Source organism: Epinephelus moara, chromosome 1 (genome assembly GCF_006386435.1).
Source record: "Epinephelus moara isolate mb chromosome 1, YSFRI_EMoa_1.0, whole genome shotgun sequence".
NCBI classification, from domain to species: domain Eukaryota; kingdom Metazoa; phylum Chordata; class Actinopteri; order Perciformes; family Serranidae; genus Epinephelus; species Epinephelus moara.
In genome coordinates, this window is record NC_065506.1 from 41,521,031 (window position 1) to 41,546,837 (window position 25,807).

The 25,807-nt window shown below is 41.8% G+C and overlaps 1 protein-coding gene across 1 annotated transcript; it reads right to left on the bottom strand.

Moving 5' to 3' along the window:
• Positions 1-12: 12 nt before the first annotated feature.
• LOC126404516 (paired amphipathic helix protein Sin3a-like) lies at positions 13-24,618 on the bottom strand. Its single transcript, XM_050067829.1, has 21 exons — positions 24,412-24,618; positions 18,474-18,690; positions 17,445-17,633; positions 16,663-16,769; positions 16,173-16,506; positions 15,737-15,988; positions 15,458-15,610; positions 14,520-14,675; positions 14,090-14,176; positions 13,834-13,952; positions 13,351-13,576; positions 12,998-13,114; positions 12,575-12,813; positions 12,298-12,481; positions 11,490-12,072; positions 9,742-9,911; positions 9,280-9,453; positions 9,095-9,187; positions 8,711-8,805; positions 6,151-6,358; positions 13-4,499 (listed from the first exon to the last, which is right to left on the bottom strand). Exons 2-21 carry the CDS (start codon positions 18,666-18,668, stop codon positions 4,281-4,283), a joined length of 3,900 nt encoding a protein of 1,299 aa, XP_049923786.1. The 5' UTR covers positions 18,669-18,690; positions 24,412-24,618; the 3' UTR covers positions 13-4,280.
• Positions 24,619-25,807: the final 1,189 nt, after the last annotated feature.

Here is a 25,807-nt window from a genome sequence, read left to right on the forward strand (position 1 = left end):
GAGAATCCAACAACACAAACATTCTTAATGAAATGAAGTCATTGGGGACCAAAAAATTATATCAAAAGATCTGTTTACAAACTCTCACACAACTTGTGCAGTTTAATCAAAGTCTCATTTATCCAGTCATATGTTCAGTACTTTCCAAACACATGCGTTTTCACTAAAACAGTGTGATTTAAAACACTTCTGCCCTGTTACAGACTGTTCACACTGTAACTAACTGCACTCCCTCAAGAAATATTATCATATTTTAGGAAAAATGAAAGAGTGATTCCAGAGAGAAGCAGACAGAGGGGTCTACAGTCTGTGTTTGAAGGATATATCCAGGATGTCAAACTGACTCAGCAGCAACAACAGGTTAAAAAGACAAAGATAGTTAGAAGCTAAAGCCGAACTATAGGCTACAGATCACAGTGTAAAAGTGAACCACCACATCACTGCTGATCGCCACACAAGACAATGAATATAAAGGGAAACTTTGCTGATATTGAACCAGCTGTGTGGCATCGCAGTGTGTGCAGATGAACAGCACCTGGACCCTTTCGCCTTTTGTCAAACAACCTTCATCTGCGCACACTGTGATGACACACAGCTAGTTGAACATCAGCAAAGTTTCCCTGCTTCCCTTCACTGGTTCCTGTACAGCAGGGTCGCTCTTTGTTTCACTGTTATAATCATTAAAAAGCAAAAGCAGCATGTGTATACATTCAGTCGGCTATATCTTCAGTAGCTAGCTAGTCCGCACCCAGACTAGGAGGGCGACTAGAAAAGCGTGTGCATTCAAAAGAGTTCAAATGCGTGTGCTTGCCCAGGTGCACTACTCGTATGTCAAAATGTTTTAGTGTTGTGTGTTTGGGAAACTGCACGAGTTGTGTGTGTGTGAACAGATGTTATGATAAAGTTTTGCTGTTGTTAACAGTGTTGCCAAGTTTCTCACCCGATTTGTCAACTTTTCTGTCTCTTTGCAACTTTATTTCTAAAAAGCGACTTGCCACAAATTTAGCAAGTCAAAAAAAGCCTTAATCAAATATATTATATTGAAATTCATTCCCATTCATGGTACTCAGAGTAACTACAGTCCACAGCTCCTCGCTTTGGGTCACTGTGTGAGTGAAGTATTCTTCTACGTGGCCTGTATGACACAAACAGGATGGCAGCAAATAAAAGAAGTGGTCAGCTGAGTTTCTGTCTATTGAAAGGATAGTTTAATGCCAAACACCATACTAACACTCATGTACAACATCATAAAAGTCAAGAGAAGAGACACATTAAAACAAGGTACAAACAATGTCTTTATGTACAATCGTCTCCCCGGGACTTGCTGTGGTTTTCCATATTAAACACAGTAGTAAATATAAAAATAAAAACCCAAGTTAATAAACTGTTCCAAGATTGTCTGTAGCTGGTTATGTTACTGACCTCTGCCTTAAATGGAGGATGAAATTTAGTCAGGTAGATTCCTTAATTATTTTTTTCTTTTGCTTCCATGTTATGATCCATGTGAAAAATTATATCTGGTTTCCGAAAGTTAATGTGAAGAAAAGCCTGTTGCTAACTGTCGATTTCCACTGTGTAACATTTTACAGCATTTAGTGTGATGGATATCTTCCCATCTCCCTCTAACATTACCTACAATATCTACAGGGCCGATTCCAGTTTTATTAAACAAACTGCAGACGGGAAAAGGCGATAAAAATCCTTAGTTTACATCCCTCTCTTAAAGGGAATACAACATTCACATTTGTATTTCAGCGAGAAATACAAACTGATAGCTTTGATAAACTGCATCTAAAGGAATTATTATTGCTTGCTTGTTCTCTTAACCCTTACACTGTACACAAGTCACATGTCTGACATTCATGTATAGACCTACTATACATCAGTCAATGTTTGTCACCAACACTGGGCATAAAAAATAAACACAGCTCATGTACAGTTTTTATAGGTGACACGTTGAACCTGTCGTACAGATTCTAACCATTTGGTAAAGTTTAAATACAAGAAAAAGTTGATGGTACTGTTTAAGACTTCAGTACTTTGAAATTAAACAAAAACGGACATATACTGTACTTTGAAAAAGGAGAAGTTGCTGCTCAGCTACATTCAATCATCTTATAACCACGAGTGACACTGATGTCAAAGACTTTAAGGTAGAAATGCGCAGAAAGGGGTCAAAACACGTATAAAATGGGTCTTTTTTCTACTAAACAGACTTTAGGGACGACACGTTCAGCAGACCACCAACGAAAAAGGTCTCTAATTAAACATCCTTTGGTAAAAAACTGTTAAACTCTTGCATTTTCTCTGCCACCTCTAGCTAAAGATCGATACTATGTGTGTGTTAATGTACGCTACACATCAATAATAAAAAAAAAAATCTAGATATAAACAACATATTTACACAAAGCGTTTGGGCGGTCATAAATTACTGTACTCGATACACACCGCTGGCATTGTACTGATGCCAGGCATCTATCCAGCAGTCGCCAGAGATGTTGAATATATATATATATATATGTATGTATACTGTATATGGTGCCTAACTGCACCTTTACCACCAAAACATTCACAGGCTATACAAGTTTACAGCTGGAAGCCAGATTAAACTCCGAGTCTGACAGCACACATTGTAACAGAAGTAACAGGTACATGTTGCTGTTGAAAAGAAAAGCTGAGGTTTGTTTTTACTTCCTGTAAAATGACGTGGATCTGGAAAAACCCTTACTTCACTGTTTGGATTTAGTCATGAAATGCTAAACCATTTGTTTGTTTGTTCACACTGGGATTTGCTCCAAAGAGAAGATGCAGTCAGGAGTGTTTTCTCTGTGTAACTGGGGTTGTATTGGGTTCTTATGCATAGTCAGTATTACCTATAGTAAATGTCTTGTCAGCACGCTCCCGGTTTAGAGACGCAGGCGTGCCAATATGGGACGTGCTGTTGACGGGGGATCAGGAACAAAACGTGCTCTCCATTTATGCTCGTCAAAGCCGCCAGACTCCGCTGAGAAAAACAGTAATTTTGGCTCACTGAACACGGGAGCAGGCGGCATGGTGGGGCAGTGGTTAGCATTGTCGCCTCACAGGTTCGAACCAGGGGTGGGGGAGCCCTTCTGTGCAGAGTTTGCATGTTCTCCCTGTGTCAGCGTGGGTTTTCTCTGGGTACTTCCTCCCACAGTCCAAAGACATGCAGGTTAACTGGTGACTCTAAATTGTCCGTAGGTGTGAATGTGAGTGTGAATGGTTGTCTGTCTCTATGTGTCAGCCCTCTGATAGTCTGGTGACCTGTCCAGGGTGTACCCCGCCTCCCACCCTATGTAAGCTGGAAAAGAGGCATGACGGGCACTACGTGTAACACAAATGCGTCGGCCTGTAGTGTGATGTATAACATATGCGTTGGTAGTGCTTTTGGCAGCTGTTCTTCGTCTTTGAGTTAGCTGCTAACTGCTCTTAGCTGCTTTTTAACTCTCCTGGCAGTGGGTCACACACAACATTTTGTCAAAACTTCACACCTGTGCTGCCGGCTGTTCCTTTTACACAAACGTCGATTTGGCGCTGTAACTACCTCTGCTAATGGCTTAAAGGCGAGACAACTCTGTCCCTCCATTTCACAATCATACCTTTTATACAGAACGGGGCAGAATAATGGGGCGATATTCACACCTTGAACAGGCAGCATAAAAGGGTCTGATGTTAAATCACTGTTTTTCTCGTCTGGGTCTGACTTTCAAGACCGTGATATAACGGCTTCAGTTAACTATAGAAAACTGGGTCTGGTTGTTTGGTAAAGCAGCGAAAATATTCTAGATATACTGTACACTTTAACTGATTCTGATTTTTTTCAGTGGTAAAATATGTTTTGTTGCCGCTCCCTTCACAGCACTCAACATTTCTCCCAACTGAGAGCGTGCCAGCTAAAATCTACTGCAGGTAATAAACTGACTGTGGATAAGAACCCCCCAAAACAACCCCGACTTTAAAAGATCTGAACTATCCCTTTAATAGTGGGAGTTCTGCAACAGGTGGGTTGTTTTCAATATACTGACAGCAACACCTGCAAATCCTCTTTTTCACATATATTACAAAATTCGCAGAGTACGCTTGAAAAGTTTGGACAAAGTTCCTGAATCACTTCTGACACGTTTGCAAAACTTTTGGCAACGGAATCCAGTAAGAGCAGGTTGTAAAAATCTGCATGAAGCTACTGTGTAAATGAAGTAACTGCCGGTCTGCTGCGTGAAGACAGTCACTGCTGCAGTTTATCTTTCAGTAAACAGAAACTACAGTGTTCTGTACTTCACCCGGTACTTGTTAATGTTGATATAATGGAGGACCTCAGGGTTGCAAGTGGTGGTGCAGGGCAACAGGCCTTCTCGTCTTTCTCCCATCAGCCACTTGTGGTTGTCGGCAGCCATGTCGCTGGTCACGTGCTCCTTGGCCCAGGTGTCCAGCCAGGTGTGAAAGCGTCTGTGCAGCCGCGTGTTGACCCGCTCTTGAGACTGGAAAGAGACATCGACAAAGCTCAGCCACTGGGAAATCTGAGATATGTCTACAGAGAGTCGCCTCATTTATTCAGGTAGTGTAACGTCAAGACAAAATGAGCGATGCACTGGACTGTAGAAAACTGATTCTAAAGACAGGCAGAAAATCTCTGGGGACCAGGGAATGTCACTTTTCTGAGGGCACCAAACGTGATGTGTCTTTTGAATATGATGCATCCTTCTTGCGGTGACATCTAGTGGCTACTGAGCTGAACTCAGATCCATATATTCACTGGGGGGCACTGTTTCACCACAGGATAAATGCTGGAGGCTCCTGTTAGCTGTATTAACTTTAAATGTTAAGCTTGGTATTTTTCAACTTGGACCCTTATTCACATGTTTTTGTGTCTAAATGACGAATGGGAACAACAGTTTTTGAAACTGGTCTAGTATTGAGTCAGAGGGCTGGAGACGACAGCTGTGAAACAGGCTCCAAGTCACCATTTGTGGCATGTGCACCATCAATGTGCCTCTGTTAAAAGTGCTTGTTTTTGCCACTGACAGGCTCAGATTATTATTATAACGTACACCGATCAGCCAAAACAGCAGAACCAATGCAATGTTCTGCTGGGAGACCTTTGGTCGACACCCTCCACCCACCCAAACACCGCTGTGGGCTTAGTAACCCCCCCTCATGGCAACGGTAGTCCCTGATGACAGTGCCCCCCCCAGCTGAACAATGCGCCATGCCACACCACAGAAATTGCTCAGGAATGGCCTGAGGAACATGACAAAAAGCTCAAGGTGTCGACCTGGCCTCCAAATCTCCCACACCCCAATCTGATTGAACATCTTAGGAAGTGCTGGTACCCCACCTCACAACTGACAGGTCTCAAATGATCAGAAGCCAGCACCCTGGTGCCAGACACCACAGGACACCCTCCAGAGGTCATGTGTCCGTGCCTTGACATGTCAGGGACAAGTCCGATCCAGGGAGGCCCCACTGTGGATTAGGTGTACCTCTGAGGTATCAGCACATCCCATGGATGCTCGATCAGATTTGGATCTGAGGAATTTGGAGGCCAGGTCAATGCCTTTAGCTTTTTGTCACGTTCCTCAGGCCGTTCCTGAGCAGTTTTTGTGGTGTGGCATGGTGCACTGTTCTGCTGGGGGGCTACTGCCATCAGGGAGTGCTGCTGCCATAAGGCAGAGGTGTTTGGGTGGAGGGCGTGACTAAATGTTTCCCAGCAGAACATTTCACTGTAACAAAATGATAAATGTTTCTCACTTCACCCGTCACGGTTTTAATGTTTTGGCTGATCAATGTATAACGTAATATATAATATGACAACTTATGGAAAGGCTCCCTACAGAGAGTGAGATCCTCTTTGTTTGCCCAGAAACAGGCGCAAAATCGCCATCTCCAAACCCACTACACTTTACTTAAATAAACATTAAATTAGGCAAGTTTAGAGCCAGTTTATTTTCACATCTAACTGGGTGAATAGAATAGAAAGACCTTGTTGTCACTGTATTGTGTAGGATACAATGACATCAGGAGTGCCACTCACAGTATTCTATAAGATATAAGGCTGTCTGAGTCACTGTGTTCGTTTAAGCGTCTCCATCTATTGGAAAGCAACTACAAACTACATTTTCCTGTGCTTACCTGATGAGCCCGTGTGAGTGCCGTGTGCCTGTACATATAGTCCTCTGACTTGCAGACGTACACCATCTTGTAGGAGTTGAGCTTGAACATGCATTCCATCTTTAGCTCACTGTTGCCGACCTGCAACTTGTCCGAGGGGACCTTGTTCATTCTCTCCTGCTGCAGCTGCTCCCATCCTCTCTGGCACTTCCTGATCCGCCTCAAATTCCTGAAAGCAGATAAACACGCGTGAGTAACCCGGACTGATGATAGAGAAATTCTGATTACTCCACACATACATCAAAAGGGTGCATCACGTTTACAGGGAAAGTTCGCACAAATTTCTGTAAAAGAAAAAAAAAAAAATCTGTACAAATGTTTTATTAACACGTTATGTATGGCACAATTTTGTACTTGACAGTATGCACTGTGCGATTTTAAAGCCCAGGAGATGTGGTCAGGCACAATACACATGACATTAAGCAAATTTGAAAACAGCATAGTCAAATTTGAGAGGACTGTCCCTTTAAACACTTAATCTTAAACCCATGCATTTCAACTCACCCGAGTGACCGAATTAGATAGGGAGTCAAATCATTCGAGGGGAATGTGGATCTATAAGAGCAGCAGAGGCAGCAGTTGTGATATTTCTGTACAGTGCACTTCCGTTGCACAGCCACATAGTTCAAATGTAAAATCTGCTTGGCAAACAAATATCTGAATCGGAAATTTATCCTGATTTTGTGCAGGTAATTAAAAAAAAAAGCAATTATTCACCCCACCTGAATGAAAGTTTTAAATGTGTACTTACCACTGAGGGTACAGGTGAGCGGGGACTGAAACCGTGAAGCATATTTTTGCATTCAGGGCTCCACTTAAAAGACATGACAGTGAGGCCAATTTCAAGTCAAAAAAACCGTTAGAGACAAACACTAGAAAATCGCTGCCTGATAGGAAACCAATCCAAAATGTGAGCTCAGAACTTTGATGTGCACATACTTTCACCAACAATGTACAGAGTGTTATGATCATGAGATGAAGACCCAACACAACTGGAAAAGAAACTGCTGGAATTTATTTTTTTTTGTTACTGCCACTGAAGAGTTTTGTGAAGAAGGAAGTCGTTTGACCTCTTGTGCTGCTGATCTCTCATAGATTTGATGAGAAAAAAAGGGACAGGATGTGGGTGAGCCCACTGATAAATCATAGTCAGGTACCAGATTTATGCAATGGGTTAAATTAGATAAAACTAAGAGCAGTATTTTTCTCTGTATGTGTATGTGTGTGGCGTGTGTGTGTGTGTGTGTATGTGTTTTAAAAAGCCTTTTGAAATGTTCATGGTAATGGACAGCCATCTCAAAGGAACAAATCAAATCAAAAAGCATCAAAAAGCAATGACAGACAGGCTCAATGTGCAACACTCATCTGGAGCTTTTTTAGACACAACCACGCCTCCATGCACGGCTCTGAGGTGCCGGGAAAGAAATACACCAACATGAACAGACAATTTAGACAATCATTTTATTTACAAACCCTACTCCTCTGTACAAGTGTTGCAGATAATGTGCTTGACTAGAGTTTTTAAAAACTTATGAGCACTAACTTCTGTCAAAGCGGTGGAAAGAAACCTCACCCGCAACAAAAAGTTGCAAAGGGAGTGCACTGTTTCCACCGAAAGTTATTACAAACATAACACTGAGTATAACAGACTTAAACAAATGGACATTTGGGCATTTACAGTTGCAAACAGTAGTCAAATACAGGTACTTTGATCTGAATACAATCACAAACAAAGGGCATGATAAGGTAGAAAAGGAAACCACTGTCCTCTCTTAACAGAGTCTCTCAGGCCCAACACAACAGCTTCAGTCTCTCAAACTCAGCTCAAAGACATCGTAGAAAAAAATCAAATTAAAACGAAAAATGTGGAACCCATTTGTTTTGCTTTCAGTTTGTGCATTCATCGACTTTTGCTTTTATGTTACACAATGAAAATTGTCATTTAAATTCCATACAACGTGAATAATAATCAAACCAAATGATTACTCGTAGCAGTCTGCTGAGGTGGAAATTCAAACCCATGATCAAGCCAAAATCATTTTAAAAAACCTTACTATTAATAAATAAAATTCCCATTAAAAAGGAACTGAATCGATGAATAAATAAATTCCATATTTTTTAAAAAAGATGGCCATGTAAAGTGCAATCTTCCACGTGAGGCAGAGGTCAGAAACTGAACAAAAGTCACGTTCACAGCCAATGAGATTCTTTACAAACAGGAGGGTGTTCAGGCACTGCAAGCACTTCACTGTTACTGTGGAGTTACTCTTTTTAACAAACCTTTATAAACCTCGTTTGTCCGTCACTAAAAAGGTAGAGTTCTTACACCAAATATTTTTTTTGTGATTACAAAGAGCTTCCTACATCAGGCTTGTGCAGAAGTGCCACTGTTTTCTATCTCTGAAAATGAGTTGTATTTGGCAGCTGGTTTGGCTTGTCAACAGTGGAGTGGCTGCTCAGCTGACTAGAGCCTCAGGACAGAAAGTATGCAGACAAGAGGGACACATGGCTGGGGCCTCACCTGGGGAGGAACACCGGCTTCTGGGACAGATGCTCGCGCAGCTCTGGGGACGCAGAATCTGAGTTCAGGTATCTGCCCACGTAGTCTGACCATCTCTGTGGAGGACAGAGCAGGAAAAAATAAACATGCGTTGCATATTCAGTAACATACAGTAGGGGTGACGACATGACAAGTTTGTTATGCTCTGCCATTTCTCCTCTAATCATCACGCTGTAACCTGTGACAGGCTGTTATGATACCACAACTATCACACATTCACATAAAACAACTCTTGCCTCAGAAAACAGTCATAGCAGTCATATTATTAGCAAGAACGTTGTACTGAGTAACACAGGATGTACCTAATAAACTGACAACTGACAAAATCATTGTAATGAGTCTTACCTCTGCCTCTGCCGGCTCGTCAGAGTTCACCTCTTCTGTGTCGAGCAGCTCCATGGCCAGACTGACTGATCCTCGGCTCTTTATAAACATCAACTAAACAAGGAAGGAAGTGACGTATTAACAAAGTGTTCTGAGTCGTTCAGACTGCTGTACGATATCATTGTTACTCTGTGGGCGTGCGGTACCTTGAAGCAGTTCTCATCGGACATTAGCTGCTCTGCTTTGCGCTGGTAGGCCCCCTCTGCTGTGGCCCTGGATGTCTGCGTGGACAGCGAGCCCCCCGTGGCTTTATTGGCACTTTCACTTAGGTACATGTCCGTTACGCGCGCACATACATCATCGGTGACGAGGTGCTGGAGCTGTGGGAAGCAACAAGTTCAGTATGCAACATCTGTGTCAACAAGTGACGATCATCTATCGCAGAGTCTAAAGATATTTTATTTTTGTACATGTTGGAGCTGGCCTGCATGCTAAACAATAACTCAACAGACATGTTTCCTTATGGTCTCGCTGTGCCTCTCTTGTTCTGTTTATCTCAATTTTTTTTCTTAGCGTGCAAATGTGCATTTGTTTTAGCTCACTGTGCACTGTGTGACATGACAATTATAATCAATAAATCAAATCAAATGATATAATCTTGAGCTGACCTGCCGGACGATGCTCTGGATGAGTTTGTCCATGGTGAAGGCAATGTAGGCATGGATAGTGAACATTTCCCTCAGGGAGTCCTCGTACTGAGCCGGCTCCATGTTCCCATCCAAAAGATTACGCACCATTTCCAGAAACACTGAGTAATAGTCCTCGACATCAACATCCACTGCAGGCAGAAACAAAGTACATGTGTTGAGTTACATGGTGAGATATTATAAAGTACGCTATACCATGGTTGTACAGAGGAATCAAAGTCAATGTTACGGAGGATTTTAGTGAGCAGATGAATCTGTGAGCTCATGTTTTATTTCCTCTGGTAGATGATTCTGGTCACCTACAGTTCAGATTTCCAAAGCCCTGTTTACACTGAGCAGTACAGTTCAGTTCAGTTCAGTGCATGTTTTTTCCATCTCCACTGTGAAAAGTTGTGGATGGTACCAATGGAACCGTTCCGTACCGTCCCCATGTTTGGTCCCCCCTCTGTTGGGGTACCTAGCACACAGATCTGGTACTAAAAGGTGGAGCTGTGAACACTGCAGTCTGATTGGTCAGTAGAGGACGGTCACTCTGCTCAGGGCTGAGTTGTGGCTGGTTTTGTAACCACTGTTCATACCGTGGCACGTCTTACATATATAAGTAAACTATAGTTGTAAATTGAAAGTACGTTTTGCTGCCTCTCACAGCAGCTGTAGTTGGAGAAAATAACTTAATTCACTGGACCGACTGCTGGCAACTTTTAAGGTGGAACATTTATTTGTAATGTTACTGAATGCATGAGTTGACGACATGAATCCATCTACACACCTTAAATTTCAACATGACAACTTTGGGCTACAGCAACACTAAACCCCTGAGCTTGCCTGAGAGGGACTTAATGCACAAAGCTGCTATTTTGTTCTGAAAATGTCAGCGTGCAGCCTCGTGCTGTGGACGATAAACAAGGTGCACACTTCCATCTGTGTCACTGATAATGAGGAAATACAGTGAGTGCTGGACGGAGCTGTGAGTGACAACAACCCCGCACACATTTAACAGTATTGTTTGCGATGGAAACGCTAGGGTCTAGGTACCATGTCTGAAGGTACCACACTGAAAGTGTTTGGTGGAAACAGTGCTTATAGTGAGCATAAACCAAGCTAAGTAAAGAAGAGCGCTGTTGAGGCAAAACTCATGTAAAAAATACATATAGATTCTGAATGTGTGAAACGGTTTATGAGCGTGTGACATTCCCAGAGGAGTAATTCTTAATATTTACTACTATCCAGTCCTAAGTACAGTCCTAACCAAGAGAGGAACAGTTGTCACTCTCATGTTATAGACATATTATGTTGTTATCTTTTAATTAAAAATTGTTGACCTGTATGCCCTCAGTGTAAATTTGTCCCTGCGGTATCAAAAATTGGTCTTGAATATCAATATTTTTTAAAGCTACTGTATAGAAGTTAGGAATTGTATAGTATTGTGACAAGTTAAAGTACTATTTTCGAAATTTGATGACAAAAACATGAACACTCGTTCACACACGTAGCGATGCTACACCGTAACAGCTGCACACTGTAGTCTTGTTTAAATCTGTTGATGCTCAGAGCTGTGCCACACGTTGCTCTAACTGCAGCAATTAATAAAGCTTCTTAAATTAAAAATGAACTGAGAGGTTCCAGACTAACTCACAATGAGGACTGGACAGATTTTATGGTAAAACTTAAACATTAACAAAACTTAAACCACTTGTTTTCACACTTACTTGGCTCCTTCATCTTCAACTGGATCGCTGGATTTTCATTTTTCTCCCTCTTGAGCCCCAACACTTCTCTCTCCCACTCTCGCTCACGGGCATCCTCCTCAATCTGCTTCTCGGCCTGCCCGTAGATCCGCAGTAAACGAGAGCAGAGGATGTGGTGAAGACGGAGGAAGATGTACCAGTAGTTGTTCACGTAGAGCATGTTATAGGCATCGTCCGTGCCCCGCAGCTTCTGTGCTGCAGTGTTGCTGAAGAGGAGCTTGGACTTCGATGGGCTGCTGCCTGGCAGGCCATTGTGCTTCTTGGGGCCGTCTGGATCCATCTCCATGGCTTCTTCCTCCTCTTCTTCCTCCTCCTCCACATCAGAGAGCTCACCTCGCCGTGCAAACAGCAGGTCAGGGATGAAGTGGTGGATGATCTGTTTGATCTTGTACTTGTCTTCTTTCTGGATGCCCACCTGTCTTTTGACATGGTGGATGATGAGGGCGGCAGCATCCTCCAGGATTTGGCTGTCTTCATAGGTCACGGTCATGTGAGGGCCGCTCGGGGGCGGTGTGGCAGTTTCATCTGATGCTCGCTCCTGGCGCTGCGGGACACAGACAGGAGTTGATTTGACTACATTTTGACAATATCACTACGAGAGCAAAAAAATTTACACGAGCTAGTGTCCAATTTAAAGCTTCAACACATAAACTCAATTGTGTTGTAAAAACTATTACTGTATCAAAATAAGCACCAACAACCAACGATCACAATGAGCAGTTACATTTTCCTTCATAAATAATCAAATTATTGTCGAGAAGAAACTTACGTCATCATAAAGCATCTCAATTTCATTGAGTAAGGTCTTTGAACGCAACACTTTGGTGTCATTCTGCTTGAAGTTGATGCCTTGATGGTCCAGTGACTTCAGGTAATACTTTTCATTCTGCTCCCGCCAGATCTTATTGAAGCCTCTCTGTGCTTCTCTCCACTCCTCCTCCTTCATTTTTAATCTGAAACAGCAACATAAAAAAAATGTGATGCACAACCTGAAGTGTTCAAATCTTATCAAAGCTCTGATGAGAAACTAAAATCAGACTATTAACCTTTTCAGCACTATGGGGACAGACACAGCTGGGTTTTTCTTGAGCCCGTCGATGATGTCGTGGGCCTTGTCTCCATATATCCTCTGGATAGCTTTGCGGTGAATGACCTCTGAGGAGCCGCCCATCGTGTTGTCCAGCTTGAAACGCAGCTGCTCCTCAGCTGACATGCGAGACAGCCTCCGCTGCACCGTCTCCAGGGCTCGTATCGTGGCAAGGTTGGCTTCCAACACGACGTCCAGCTAAAGCAGGGGAGATTATTGACAAATAAGTTTATCCATGTCTGATTGTGTCTGCCGGTGTCGGCAGCTAGGTTTTCATTTGAAGGCTTTTCTCTGGTCTTTGGAGGGAAATAATATATTCTTCACACCACACAAGAACCTTCAATATTTACTCTGAAGTGTGAGTGGACTTTGTGCTCCTCACCTCAAAGCGCTCATCCTCACATCTATAAATGTGCTCCTCATATTGAGTCTTCTTGGAGCTTACAAATGTAGAATCCTCAGACCATGATGGAAACGACACCCACGTGTCATTGAGAACCTGCAGGAGGACAGGAAGTTTAATTTAAATGTCATTTTTGCAAAGCGGTCACGTGCTGCGGGCACAAACATCATAAACCACAAACAGCAGGACAATTCGACTTTCTCATTTTACTGGTATATGTTGTCCAGGAAATGTTGATAACAAAAGCTCAAAAGCATTTCCTGTGAGAGAGGATAAACGGGTCATCATGACAAAGATAACATTTTATAAGCAGGTGTCCTTCACTGACTCACCTCTCTGCACAGCGGCGTCCTTCCTGTGCACTTGGGCTGCTGGTAGCTCTTCGGCAGTGCTCTATAGCTGGACCCCAGCCTCTTGCAGGAAGCGTAGTCAATCTCCATGGCGATGCCCTCTGTTGCACGCTCCTTGGGTAAACTCTCTGCGTGGCTCGACTCCCCGTGACTCGACTCTCGGTACCCCAGGAAGTTTTTAAACCATGTAAAAAGCTCTGGGAATTTTCTGTTGATCGAGGCGCAATGAACGGGAAACAAACAATTAGAGATACGGCCAGGTGGTTGTTTTATCTTATCTTCAGTTTTATCAAAACTATATTTCATTAAAATCCAAATCTGTCCAACAAGGTCATGTTATATCAGGAAAAAAAAAACATTGCTTTACTACAATACTCATTAAATACTGACACTAACCCACACTGAGGAGTAGCAAAATCACTGGCACAGTTGTACTTCATGTCTCCATAGTACAACTTAACTCACCCCAGAAACGGTATGACTAACTGGACCAGCTCCGCACGAGAGATTACTTCCTGGTTGAAAATGTGAAGACACCGCAGGAAGTTGTCATACGCCTCAGAGCTCCGCAGAGCCTTCCTCACCTGTTAAAGTGTTTTCAGAAGTGACAAACATTAATGAACAAACTCTCCCTTGAGATGATTTCATCGTATCATTAACATCTGGTTATCATCGGGACTTAAAATTAACACACACTGGTGCTGAACATATCGACACTGACCTTCTCAAAGAACATAGTTTCAGTGCTGGTGCTGTGTTTGCCGACTTCAGTCACGCCATGGTCCTTTCCCAATATTTTGGGCTTCTTCTGCGAGGGTTTAAGGACATGACAAAATCACGATTGGTGCAGCAAAATTTTATATTTTTAAAAACTGGTAAATGTTGGTGGTGCTGGTACATTTAAATACAACCAGTTTATCTGGTAAATGCAGTTAAAACCAAAATAAACTATTAAAGCAGCACTACAATAGCTTCTATCTTTATGTAGGTGCTGCTGAACTATATTTGTGAGGTGTTAATAATATTTAACCTTATTAATATAAACTGAGACAAATGGCCTTTGCAGCATATTGGCATTTCTGACATCTATAGTAAAGAAGTAAGAAACGAACAGCTGTATAAATTTGAACAGAACGTAGAGGTGTGTGTACCTTGACAGGTGGTGTCGCTCCCACTCCAGCAGGCCTCCTGATTGGCAGGCCGTTCTGGCTCAGTCTCTGCTTGTTGTTCAGTAAGGGTCTCTTCACTGTGCCGCCGTGGTCATTGCGCACTGACTCTGCCCTGTCTGGTGTGGTCTTTCCAAGCAGCTGAGAAGAGCATTACACATTATAACCTCACCAAAGACGAGTCACAAAAAAATTGCAGGAAGCATTAAAATAATTTTTGGTTAAATATAATCAACTATTGTAGAAGCTAAATACAAGACGGAGTCTTTCCTGACAGGATAAGAGGCAGTGAGGGCACTAAAACAGATAGTTCGGATCCTTTAAAGTGGGGTTGTATGAAGTAGATGGCACTCCTACCTGCTTCCCAAAACCAGGGCGAGCCGACAGGAATCTACTGGAGCTAATATACTGACTTTGGATAAGTACCCCATATATCCTCACTTCAGAAAATTCAAACTATCCCTTTAATAAATATAGAAAACTTTTAGGCAGTGGTTTCAGTTCATTCAGCTTACCACTGACACCAAAAACAGCACAACCCCTAATTTAAAATACTTATTAGTAATAATAATTATAAGAAATATTAAAGAAAGACTACACCAGTGTATATGGGTATTTAGTAGTGTTGTTGATGGATTCAGGTCTACATGTTGTGTTATAAATTTGCATAGTGACTGCTCTCTACTGGCTGAAATCCTGCTATTGTAACTGTATTTTGCTATTGGCTGATCTGATGGCAGATAACATATCTAGTGTCAGCTTTTGTCACGAACCAGCCACTGCTAAAAAAAAATGTGTTCCTGTGTTGTTTCAGTGATATTTACTTATATTTACATCAACACTATTAGACTGCAAATTTTTAACATAACACAGTCAGGAACAATCACAACACAAACCATTTTAGTTTGTTCACAGAGACTCACCATTGAGCTGTTTGCATCTGGAAGGAACTGTCCGAACTCCGAGAGCAGGTCCTCCTGGTTCTTGAAGAGTCTTGCCACCTGAGTGTAGACCTCCTGCTCAGTCAGCGCTGGAGTGTAGTTTCCTCCTGCTTCTTTAGCATTTCGTTGCTCCTTCTGGAAAATGTATCAATAAAAAAAAAAACAATCACGAGATTGACACTTGGTATATTCCATTTTCTTCTGGGTACCGGCAGCCCTGTTTATGATAAACTGCCTGAATCATTTTGTGTATTTTCTTACCTGGTATGTGTGAAGGATTTCCAGGAAGGCTTTGTAGATGTCAGGCTGACCCTGGAAGCGGTTCTTGATCTTGTTGACATAATTTATAGCGTGGTTGAACTCCACTGGCTGGTTGTTCTGGAGAGGCGGCCCACCGGACGGCGTGCTGCTCACAGGAGTGTGGGACTGAACCGAAGGTGAGCGCGGTGAGGCGTAAGATGGGATGGATGGGTTGGGCTGGCTGGTGGGTGTGTGGGCTGGAGACTGAATTGGCTGAAGGGATTGACAGAAAAGAGTACAAGCATGTCATTACACTCGTTCAGCAAAGATTCAGTTTGGTGTGCAAAAAAAACACGTTAGCAATATCTCTAAAACAAATCTAATAATTAAAGACAACCAGTTGGGTTTGCTCTATAACCACATAACATATGGACCAGTATAGAAGCACGTATTCTACCTTGCTGGTTTTACTTGGAGCAGGTTGGGTGGGGGTGGGCGGGGTGTTGGTGGTGGTGGTGGTGGTAGTGGTGTGCGGCCCAGCCTGTGGCAGACTCTGGTGCTGGTTGTGGCTCGCAGCTTGGCTGGGCGCTCCAGTAACAGGGATGTTCTGAACAGAAATACCATGAGGGGTGATGTAGTGGATCTGACCCGGCGTGGTCACGTTGACTAGATCGTTAGTTTGAACTTCAATCTTATATCCGGGTGGCAGGAAAGTGTTAAAACCCATGATGAGGTCCGGATGGCCTTTGAAGAGCTGGGACACGCGGTTGATGACTCCAGGCGTGTCTATGCTGTAGTGACAGAATGAAAGATAGGAATTTAGCGACTGATTCACCTTCACCTGGGTCCACAGATATTGTTCTGTGTGTTTTATGTTTAACCTTGACTATAAAGAAATATTACTTATGGATTTTTCCCCAAATGTTGCCAAGAAACTTAGAACTTACCTCTGTGACTTGAACTCTTTCATGATATCAAGGAAATCATTATAAACTTGTGGCTGATTTCCAAACTGCAGCTTCACTTGATCCAGATAGGACAAGGCATCTTCAACCTACAAAGTAAAGAGCAAAAAAAGTGTAACCAACTCGGGCGTGCTGGCAGGACGCCGGCTGACACAACAGTTCATTTTTGAGGTAGTAGGACACTGTACGCAGGAGTGAGATGGCATATCACTAATATCCTAACATGACATTTCCTGTTGCCAGTAGGTGGCGCTGTACTCATTACTAAATATTGGCATATGGATGTGTTCAGGGCGGGACTGTCATCAATCGTGTGAAATTTGGGGAAGATTGGACCGTGTATGCTGGAGTTACAAACCACTTCCTGTTTCATGGTGACACATGCAAGCTTTACGCCTTGGCATTACCACATGGACTGACGAAAACTCAAGCTTGTAATAACTTTTCTTCTTCAAGGTCCTCTCGGAGGGACAGACCAACATTTGAAGTCAATTGGATAAAATCTCTAGGACTGGTTCGTTAAAGAACGAGCCCTGGGAATGGGCAACAATACATAAAAATGGCAGAGTAAATTCAAAATGGCCAACTTCCTGTTGGGTTTAGAGAATGGGTACAAGAGGCTTTTTTGTACGTCTAAGAGTGTTACATGTGCCTACCAAGTATTGTACACGTCGGTCAAACCAGCTTTGGGGGCTGCGTTGTCAAAATTTTGTAGGGGGTGGTACTGAGCCATTTTTTTTGCGTGCGTGTGTGTGTGTGTGTACCTTCAGTCGCTGAAACTGCTGTCCTTGGGTTGAAGTCATGGGTGCAGGTGGGTGAACGTGACCTTGGACCACTGCAGGGCCCTGGGACTGAACTGCCAGGCTGTGTGCGTGGGGAACAACATGAGGTGCAGCGTTGTTATGTCCATGTCCGTGTCCATGCCCACTTGTGCTCTGAGGCATTGTAGGCACCTGTGTTTTTGGGAAGAAATTACTGGATGTCAGCATCGATAAAGCTTGTTTTCTGTGGGGTTACAAAAAGTCCTTTATGTATTATTAAAATGACACTGAATAAAAGGTACATCTTAAAACTGCATCTACTCTTTAATAATATTTGGTTCATCTGTAAAAATCTGGGATTCATCAATGTTTTCCTGAATTTACCTGAATTTGTTAGTACTCTAAAACTGCCTCAGACCACGCACATGTACAAATGATGTAGGCGTAGCGTATTATAATTATTGAAAAATGCTTTAATAAACAACAATATTTAAAACTGTTGATTTACTGATGCATTGACAAAATGTCGCCTATTAAATAGCTATAAAATTAAAGCTCCATTATCCTCCTAAATGACTGTAATAATTACAATACTAAACTAAAACATAAACTACAACATGACAAAGGTATTAAAATAATCAGCAAGAGGGAAACAAATGTTCTTCTACACCTATTATCAGTGCTACAGTTCTGCAGTAATTTATTTATTACTTGTCTTTGAAGCACTAAAAATGCACCTATATTCTGAGCACTGCGGTGGCTCCCTGAGATTTTACACACAACTAGATTAAAATCAAACATTTCCTATGGTGATGATGTCATCTGTAATGACAGACGCACAAAGTAAGAACATTTCTGTGTGACTATTTGTGAATGAGGCCCAAACTTTGGGGAAAAGAAGCTGCAGAAGTCTAAAGTCTTGTCTTTCATCCTCTAAAGGTTTTGTTCTAATGTGGCTTCTGACTGTAAATAGCAGCCACTCCTGCGCCTGTTAGGCTGTTGTCCGAGTTGAATACACTGATGCCATCATACCTGGTAGCCTTGGGGCAGAGAATACTGGATGCCGGTGGATGGCTGCATGTTGTCTGCAGCTGCCTCTATCACAGTAGGGGCCGGGGCGAGGGCCCGGTGCTGGAAGCTGTCTGCAATGCCTTGAACTGGGGGGCGACGTGCTTGCTGTTGCTGGGGCGCAAATATTGGTTCCTGGTCCTCCACACGCCTCTTCATTGTACACGCATACTCAACGGAGCTGAAGTGGACACAGACAGATGGAAAGTAAACAGGCTGTTTGGTTTTAATCAGTCTCTGAGCAAACCAATCAAGGATTCTCTAAGAATGTGCATCTTATTTCTTTAGCAAGAACTAGCCGAAGACAGTAACACTTTTACAAATCAACTTTAATACAAAGAGGTCAGCTTTTACATCAATCCTAGTAAAGTAAATTATTCCTGCTTAATTCCCACTGATATCCAGTATCACAGTTACACCTACACATACTTCCCTGATGTTTGAGAATTGCCGATCGTTCTTGTTAATTTGTCTGCACTCTCTCTGATTATTCAGTGTCAATCTAACCAGAATGCTGATTAAAAGCCTAGACGACAATAAATGCACACATTTGGCAAGTTACTCTTAAAATTAGCTCATTAAAGAGGGTGTGATGGTGACTGCACTGTGCTTAAACTGAACCTTTTTTAAAACTCCAAAGCACTGTCTCCTCAGCTGTGACCCAGTATATTGTTTGTTGAAGGTGTACCGACTGCATCGCAAACAGTGTAAATGGTCCGTATACACTTACATAACAAACTACACATTGTGATGTAAATGTAGAAAGTGTATAAAAAAAGATTTTTGGGCTGATTGTCTCAGAGAGGAGTTGATTTAACTCTACAGTCACTGTGGAAGCACTGAAAAGTGATTCACTACAATGTAATCCCATAAACTCTGCCCAAAGTATCACACAGGTGCTTAATGGCAGAAAACATGGACATTTGTTGAATTTTACCAACTAACTTAAGAGTCAGTCTTTAACCAGAGGCTCTAAAAACGATACAGAAGTATAGATCGTAAAAGTTCTGAGCTAAAATATGACAAAAATGTGACAGGTCTTGTCTGTGTAAATACCGGTAGTTAGGCTGAACAGCCTCGGGCTACAACAGTGGCATTTGGATATTTTCAATCTGGGTAATCATTTTAATGTCAACCTTTATTTCCACCATATTTTCACATGTAAACACATACTGATGAGTGAGAGTCCTGTTTTACAAGTGTAGCAAGTTTAAAAAAGAATTTAAAAAAAATGCAAATTACAAGCGAGAAAAAAAAAGTAAAAACCAAAGCAGGAACTAACTTGTGCATCAAAATAAAAGGCGACAAGAAAAAGTTAGTGTTAGAGAAATTCATGCCCATGAGCATTGCGTGTCCATAAATAGACGTGCCATCATTGTTCAGCAGAATGGCTGTTACAGCTGGTTAGGGACCGTCTGTCAAGTAATAGGCACGGCTGCTACGGGGCTTCTTCCTCCTACCATTAGGCTACAATGACGTAACCAGCTATCTGTAACTTAACAGATGAGTAATAACCACAGTGTTTAATTCCCATATGTGTCTCCCGACTGTGTTGTATTATATAATTTGGTACAACTGAAGGCTCTGTATCAAGACAAATGTTTTTATTACCACTTTTCACACTACAAAGTAAGGATGAGGAACTCACAGCTGTGACTGGAGATGTATAATTGGAAAGAACATGGTATATAAAATCTCACATTGAGTTTAAAACATTTTTTATGCACTGGCTGGTGTGGACACCATCTTTTAGAGAGTGCTTTTAAACATTCCTGTTTCTTCTGCAAATCCATTTGATGATATTAAAGGATCTTTCAATAGGTGGAACAAAACTGAATACAATTTAAGTAATACAGATAAAGTATGACTTTTGGTCCCATAGCGTGAGGCTCAGGGAACGCTTTATTCCATAGGTCTTAAGAATTTTGAACTCTAGCTCTTGAGGACATCGCCACAACAGTGTCCCTTAACCTTTATACACTTTTACTTCCTGTTTTACATCTCTGTATATACAGTATATATTTCTTACTTCCCTTTATGCATACATATTTTCATTTTTCTCCATTTACATTACAGTTTATTCACTGTTCAATAACTGTCGACTACAAACATATATCATTTTATATGTTACATTTCACCCCTATGTTTTAATTTCCCACTACTGCATGTTCTAGATTTTTCTTTACTTACATGATTTTCTTTTAATACATATTTAGTGAGCATTGCTGGCGGGAGCCCAAGAGATTATATTCTCATTGCTAGTGACTGCTTCTCTGTAAGAGTTGTGCATATGACAATAATTTGAAGCTTGCTGTGGCCTAGTGAATAACATTAAAATGCATAATAATGTACAGAGACTGTACAGAAATGTACTAGATTTATCATTTTTAACTCAATTAGATGTAAACAAAAGAAAATAGGGAGTGGAAACTATTGACTGATACATAAATACAACACATTATACTGCAGAAACATTACAAAAAATAACACCCAGTACGAGAGCCTCCATGTTGCCCATCTGGTACATTATAGTTGGGCGTTTACACTTATTTTATCAAGATGTGGATTTTCCATCTTCCATGCCACTTAAAGATAACTTAATATAATGTATGCATTGTGAACTAAGGGACATGTCAGGTTTATGAGTTTATGCACAGACACTGATCTACACAGCTGTCTACAATATTTTCATATCCACCACAGTAAACACAGTGCGACAGTGCTCTGGAAAAGACACATCTTTGTTCAGTAAGGTATAAAAAGCAGGGGCAGTCCGCTAATTTTATTATTATTACTTTATTTTTTACCATGCAATAATTGGTGCCATAATTCAACTGCCACAATATTCTGGGCAATCATTCATCTGTGTAATATTCTTAACACCTCTTGAATGTTCTCATCTTTATTCTATTGACGTATATAATGTAGTAACCACTATAGCATGGTACATGATTTATATTTCTGAATGTAACACTAGTTCATACAGTGTAATGTAGCACAACTTTTTTTCTTAATATCTTCAGTACTGGTGTTAACGTTGTAGCATAATGCACATTTATTTCCATTTTATTGTATCATATTACTTAAATTTACATACTTCCTTTTCATTATAATTCTCTATTCTTTAAACTGGAGCAACTGTAACAAATCACTACTTCCACTTGGACTCAAAGTATTTATGATTCTGTTTCCTACCCATTCATTCATTAATCTTCCGTAACAGCTTATCCTGTTAGCAGTTGCAGGGGGGCTGGAGCATATCCCAGCTGACATTGGGCGAGAGGCGGGGTACACCCTAGACAGGTCACCAGACTATCACAGGGCTGACACATAGAGATAGACAACCATTCACATCTACAGCCAATTTAGAGACACCAATTAACCTGCATGTCTTTGGACTGTGGGAGGAAGCCAGAGTAAACCCAGGGAAAACCCATGCTGACACGGGGAGAACATGCAAACTCAGTGAGCTGAGTTTGCATACAAAGTGTCAGCACATGTTCCTGGTGGTTCAAACTCTGGGTTCGAACCAGGAACCCTCTTTCAGTGGGGCGACAGTGCTCAACACTGCAGTGCCGCCAACCCATGAGGGCTCAAATAACCCAATTCCATGATACTTTTTTTGGTTCGAAATATGACTTTTCTATTTTCAGTTTTACCTTTTGTATTTACCAGGATATCTCTCAACTTTATAGTATAGATTTAAAAAATATTTAAAGCGTGTGTAATCAGAATCAGAAGTACCTTACTGATCCCCAAAGGGAAATTATGCTTCTTTACAGTTTCTCCATTGTAAAGAATAGAGAAGATGGCAGAAGTACGAATAAGAGTACAAAAGAAAGTGTGTGAACATAGAGCAATAAATAAAATTAAGTGGAAATGTACATTAAAATTGAAATAAAATGTGTCTCCCAGTGCACTAATTTTGAATGATTTGTCCAACTCGTGACTGAACCTAATTAAAAACCGAGCACTGTTAGCTGGCCTAACAGCAGCAAAGAAACTGGTGGCTACACGCTGGAAACATTCACATTCACTTTCTTTCCATGCATGGATTCTGACATATTTGGACATTGTGTATTTGGAGTTGTCGACTGCTCAAGTCCACGGAGCACAAGAGGCAGTAATAGTGGCTTGACAGTCACTTTCAACTAACCTACGAAGCCTCTTGGCATGATACTGTAGAGGAGATAGGGTCCTGGGTCCAGGGAGGGGAGGGTGGGGCGTTAACATTCATTTTAATTTTATTTTGTTTGTAATTTCTGTCATTATTTCACCTGATTATTTACTTATTTTTCCTTTAATTGTATTCATATTTATTTTTCTTGAGTGAAAATTGCTGCATATTATTCTCATCTGTACTCACACTGTTCGTCAGTGCTATAATCCTGTTTTTCAATAAACAAAAATTTGATCACAAAAAAAATAAAATTTGCGTTATGCTACAGTGTTTAACACTACATAATAAAATAAAATATTAAAGTACATTTTCAAAATATACACGAGTGTGTGAGAAGCGTTCATTTAAAAATAAGAGCAGTTAAAACCATTATAAATATCTAATTTTAAGATTGCATAAAGATATTTGGCCCCTGTCTGTGTTGCTCTCAGCACACTCTACACGTGTACACAGAGAAGAGTAATTTATTGACGCTCCCTAAACTAACGTCATTGCAGTCGGTCAGCGGAGAGCAGACATTGTGCCTCGCTGCCCTGCACCACCAGTTTCGGAAAACACGGTGGCTGAGCGAACGGTCTTGAGTCGCCGAGATCGAGTCTGTCGCACATCCAGCTTCAAATTTTCTTTACCGAAACGCGAAGCAAACACGACAGACAGTAAAAGATGGCGAAATTAGTCGACTAGCGCTACAAAAAAGCTAACATTTACAGTTTAAAGGCATGTAGGCGCTGTCTCTCTCTCTCTCTGTCTCGCTCGCTCGCTGTAGCCCTGCCTCATCCCCTCCCCCTCTCTGCCAAACACCGAGCTTAACGCCATCCGTTTTCGGTGAGCTGACCGCTTTCGCTTGTCTGATGGCTGACGTTGGCTTTCTTCCTAGCTCGAAGTTATGTGGCGAGCGAGCTAGCCTTAACGACCTGCAGATTAAAGGCTGGTTTGGGCAGGAAGACACAGCGAGTGTCGGTGGTCTGTCACTCGGGTCATCGCTGACCGTCCTCAGTAAATGGGACTTACTAAAAAAATCCAGATGAGCTGAACGTGTTGGCTACCGTGCTGTTAGGTAGAAGACACCGACAAGAAAACAGCCAAGCTTCAGACACAGTCGGCTGCTGTAGTTTACAACACACGGGCTGCCGTTACACCAGGGTAGTTAAATAAAGTCACATTGTGATTAATTCTGCTAAGGCTAGCTCGTTAGGTCAGGAAGAGCGCTAGCTAGCTAGCTAGCTAACAAGCTAGCACTAGCTTCCACATAACATTAACGTCGCATTAAGTTGAGCGAGAAGTTGGACAGAAGACTTAGCTGTCACACAAACCGCCTCCCCACCACAAACGTTTGTCTGATCAAAATCCCCGACACAGGCAGTGAAACTAGACACAGCGAGAACAAACTAACAACAAAAATGCATGTTGTCAGGTCTGCTCAGCTTTAGCATGTCAGCTAATTCATGGTCGCCGCTATTAGCATGCTAGCCTTACTTAGACTAACTTATCGGCGTTGCAAGCTAACGTAGCCGCTACTGAAAGCCCCACATGTTGTTTTGTTGGAAGAGGAAAACACAGTAAAATATTTAGTCATCGCATAAAAGCAGCCAGTGTTAGATCGCTATCTGGTATGTTCGGCAAGGTTATGTAGAAGCTAACTAAATGGCACGTTAGCACAACAACCAACCCCCATCAGTATAGGGTACCCTCGGCTAACAAGCTAGCACTAGTTTAACTTACCTCGCAGGACTGCCACCAGCAACAATTTGACGCACCAGTGTACCGGGACCCGACCAGTAAGCCGCTACTCGTGCATTCACCTGGCCCTGACGAAAAGTGAAGTTCCGAGAAGTGGTCGCGGATGGAAATGTCAAAAAATGAAATTGCCCGGAGAGGCTACGTCGCTAACAACAGTGTATGTATGAAGCGGTGTTCCTTGAACATAGAGGCGTGTCTAACATGAAGGCGGGTAGTCTCCTCCCAGTCTAAACTGGGATTGGTCCACTCTCCAGAATGAAAACAAATACAGTAAGGGCAGTGAGCCAGTGTCTTTGGTTAAAGGCGTCTGGTTTAGTTTATGGTCATGCCAAGTGCAGGCTGAGCTGCACCACAGCCTCCATGTTGCTCCTCCATACATACTGCTAACATACACAGGTATGGATTAGACGTCCTCCATGACACTTACAGATGAAACAGTACATGCATCATGAACTGGAGGACATGTCATACCCCAAAGCCTGTGACGTGAGTTTTTACACAGACACTGATCTACAGAGTGGTCTGCTACAGTGGTTCCAAACTGCTGGGTCGTGGTCCAAAAGTGGGTCGCAGGTCCATTCTGAATGGACCGCAAGTGACACAAACATGTCCAGCTTGTAAAAAACACACTTTATTTTGAAGCACAGTGAATATCTGGCACATTGCTTTTATTTCAAAGCACCATTTCCTGCTGTAGAGTGAGTGACGAACATACAGCTACTTGACAGAGACAGCAAACTAACTCGACCACATGTCCAAATGCAAATATGACACTGAATATATTAAACTGTGTGGACCCTGAACTAATGACTACGGAGAAATCTGGTCCAGTTGGGAACCACTGGTCTACTACATAGTTCCCAACCTTTTTCCTTAAGGGACCCCTTTTTATTTTTTAAAAAACTGCCCCCTGAGTAAGTGACATAACTAACTAACCCAAATAGTGAAAGCAACAACTGTAGGAAGTTTGTGTAAAACGAGAGATTTGGAGTTTGAGCAGATTATTTCCTGTAAATATTGCACATATTGCACAACAGATGAGTTCTCCTGATGTTTTAAGGACTTTTTAGTGTCTGAATTATGTACCTTTTTATTTTTTTATCAGTCACACATCGCTAAAGGCTTCTTTTTTTAGCTCTCTGCTAACTGCCTCTAATGGAAGATGAGGCTGTTAAACAGTGAGTGAAAGCTCACCAGTAGTGGTAAAAAAAAGTTTACATCTTGAATAATAATCTGAACTTTAAAACCAACAATTTGACTTAGTTATTCTCACAGACATAAATAAAATACTGAGATATAGGCCTACCGTATATATTTGTATACAGTTTTATTACACCCTTTATAATCCTCATGACCCATCGTGACCCTTTAGCGACCT

What these genes read in the sequence shown, in the direction of transcription:
- LOC126404516 (XM_050067829.1), bottom strand. Translation starts at nt 18,668, where the DNA reads ATGAAGAGGCGTGTGGAGGACCAGGAACCAATATTTGCGCCCCAGCAA. An exon ending in AAATCCTTCACACATACCAG is followed by an intron (nt 15,611 to 15,736) that starts GTAAGAAAATAC and finishes TACATTTTCCAG; the next exon opens with AAGGAGCAACGAAATGCTAA. An exon ending in TTAGTCATACCGTTTCTGGG is followed by an intron (nt 13,577 to 13,833) that starts GTGAGTTAAGTT and finishes CTCGATCAACAG; the next exon opens with AAAATTCCCAGAGCTTTTTA.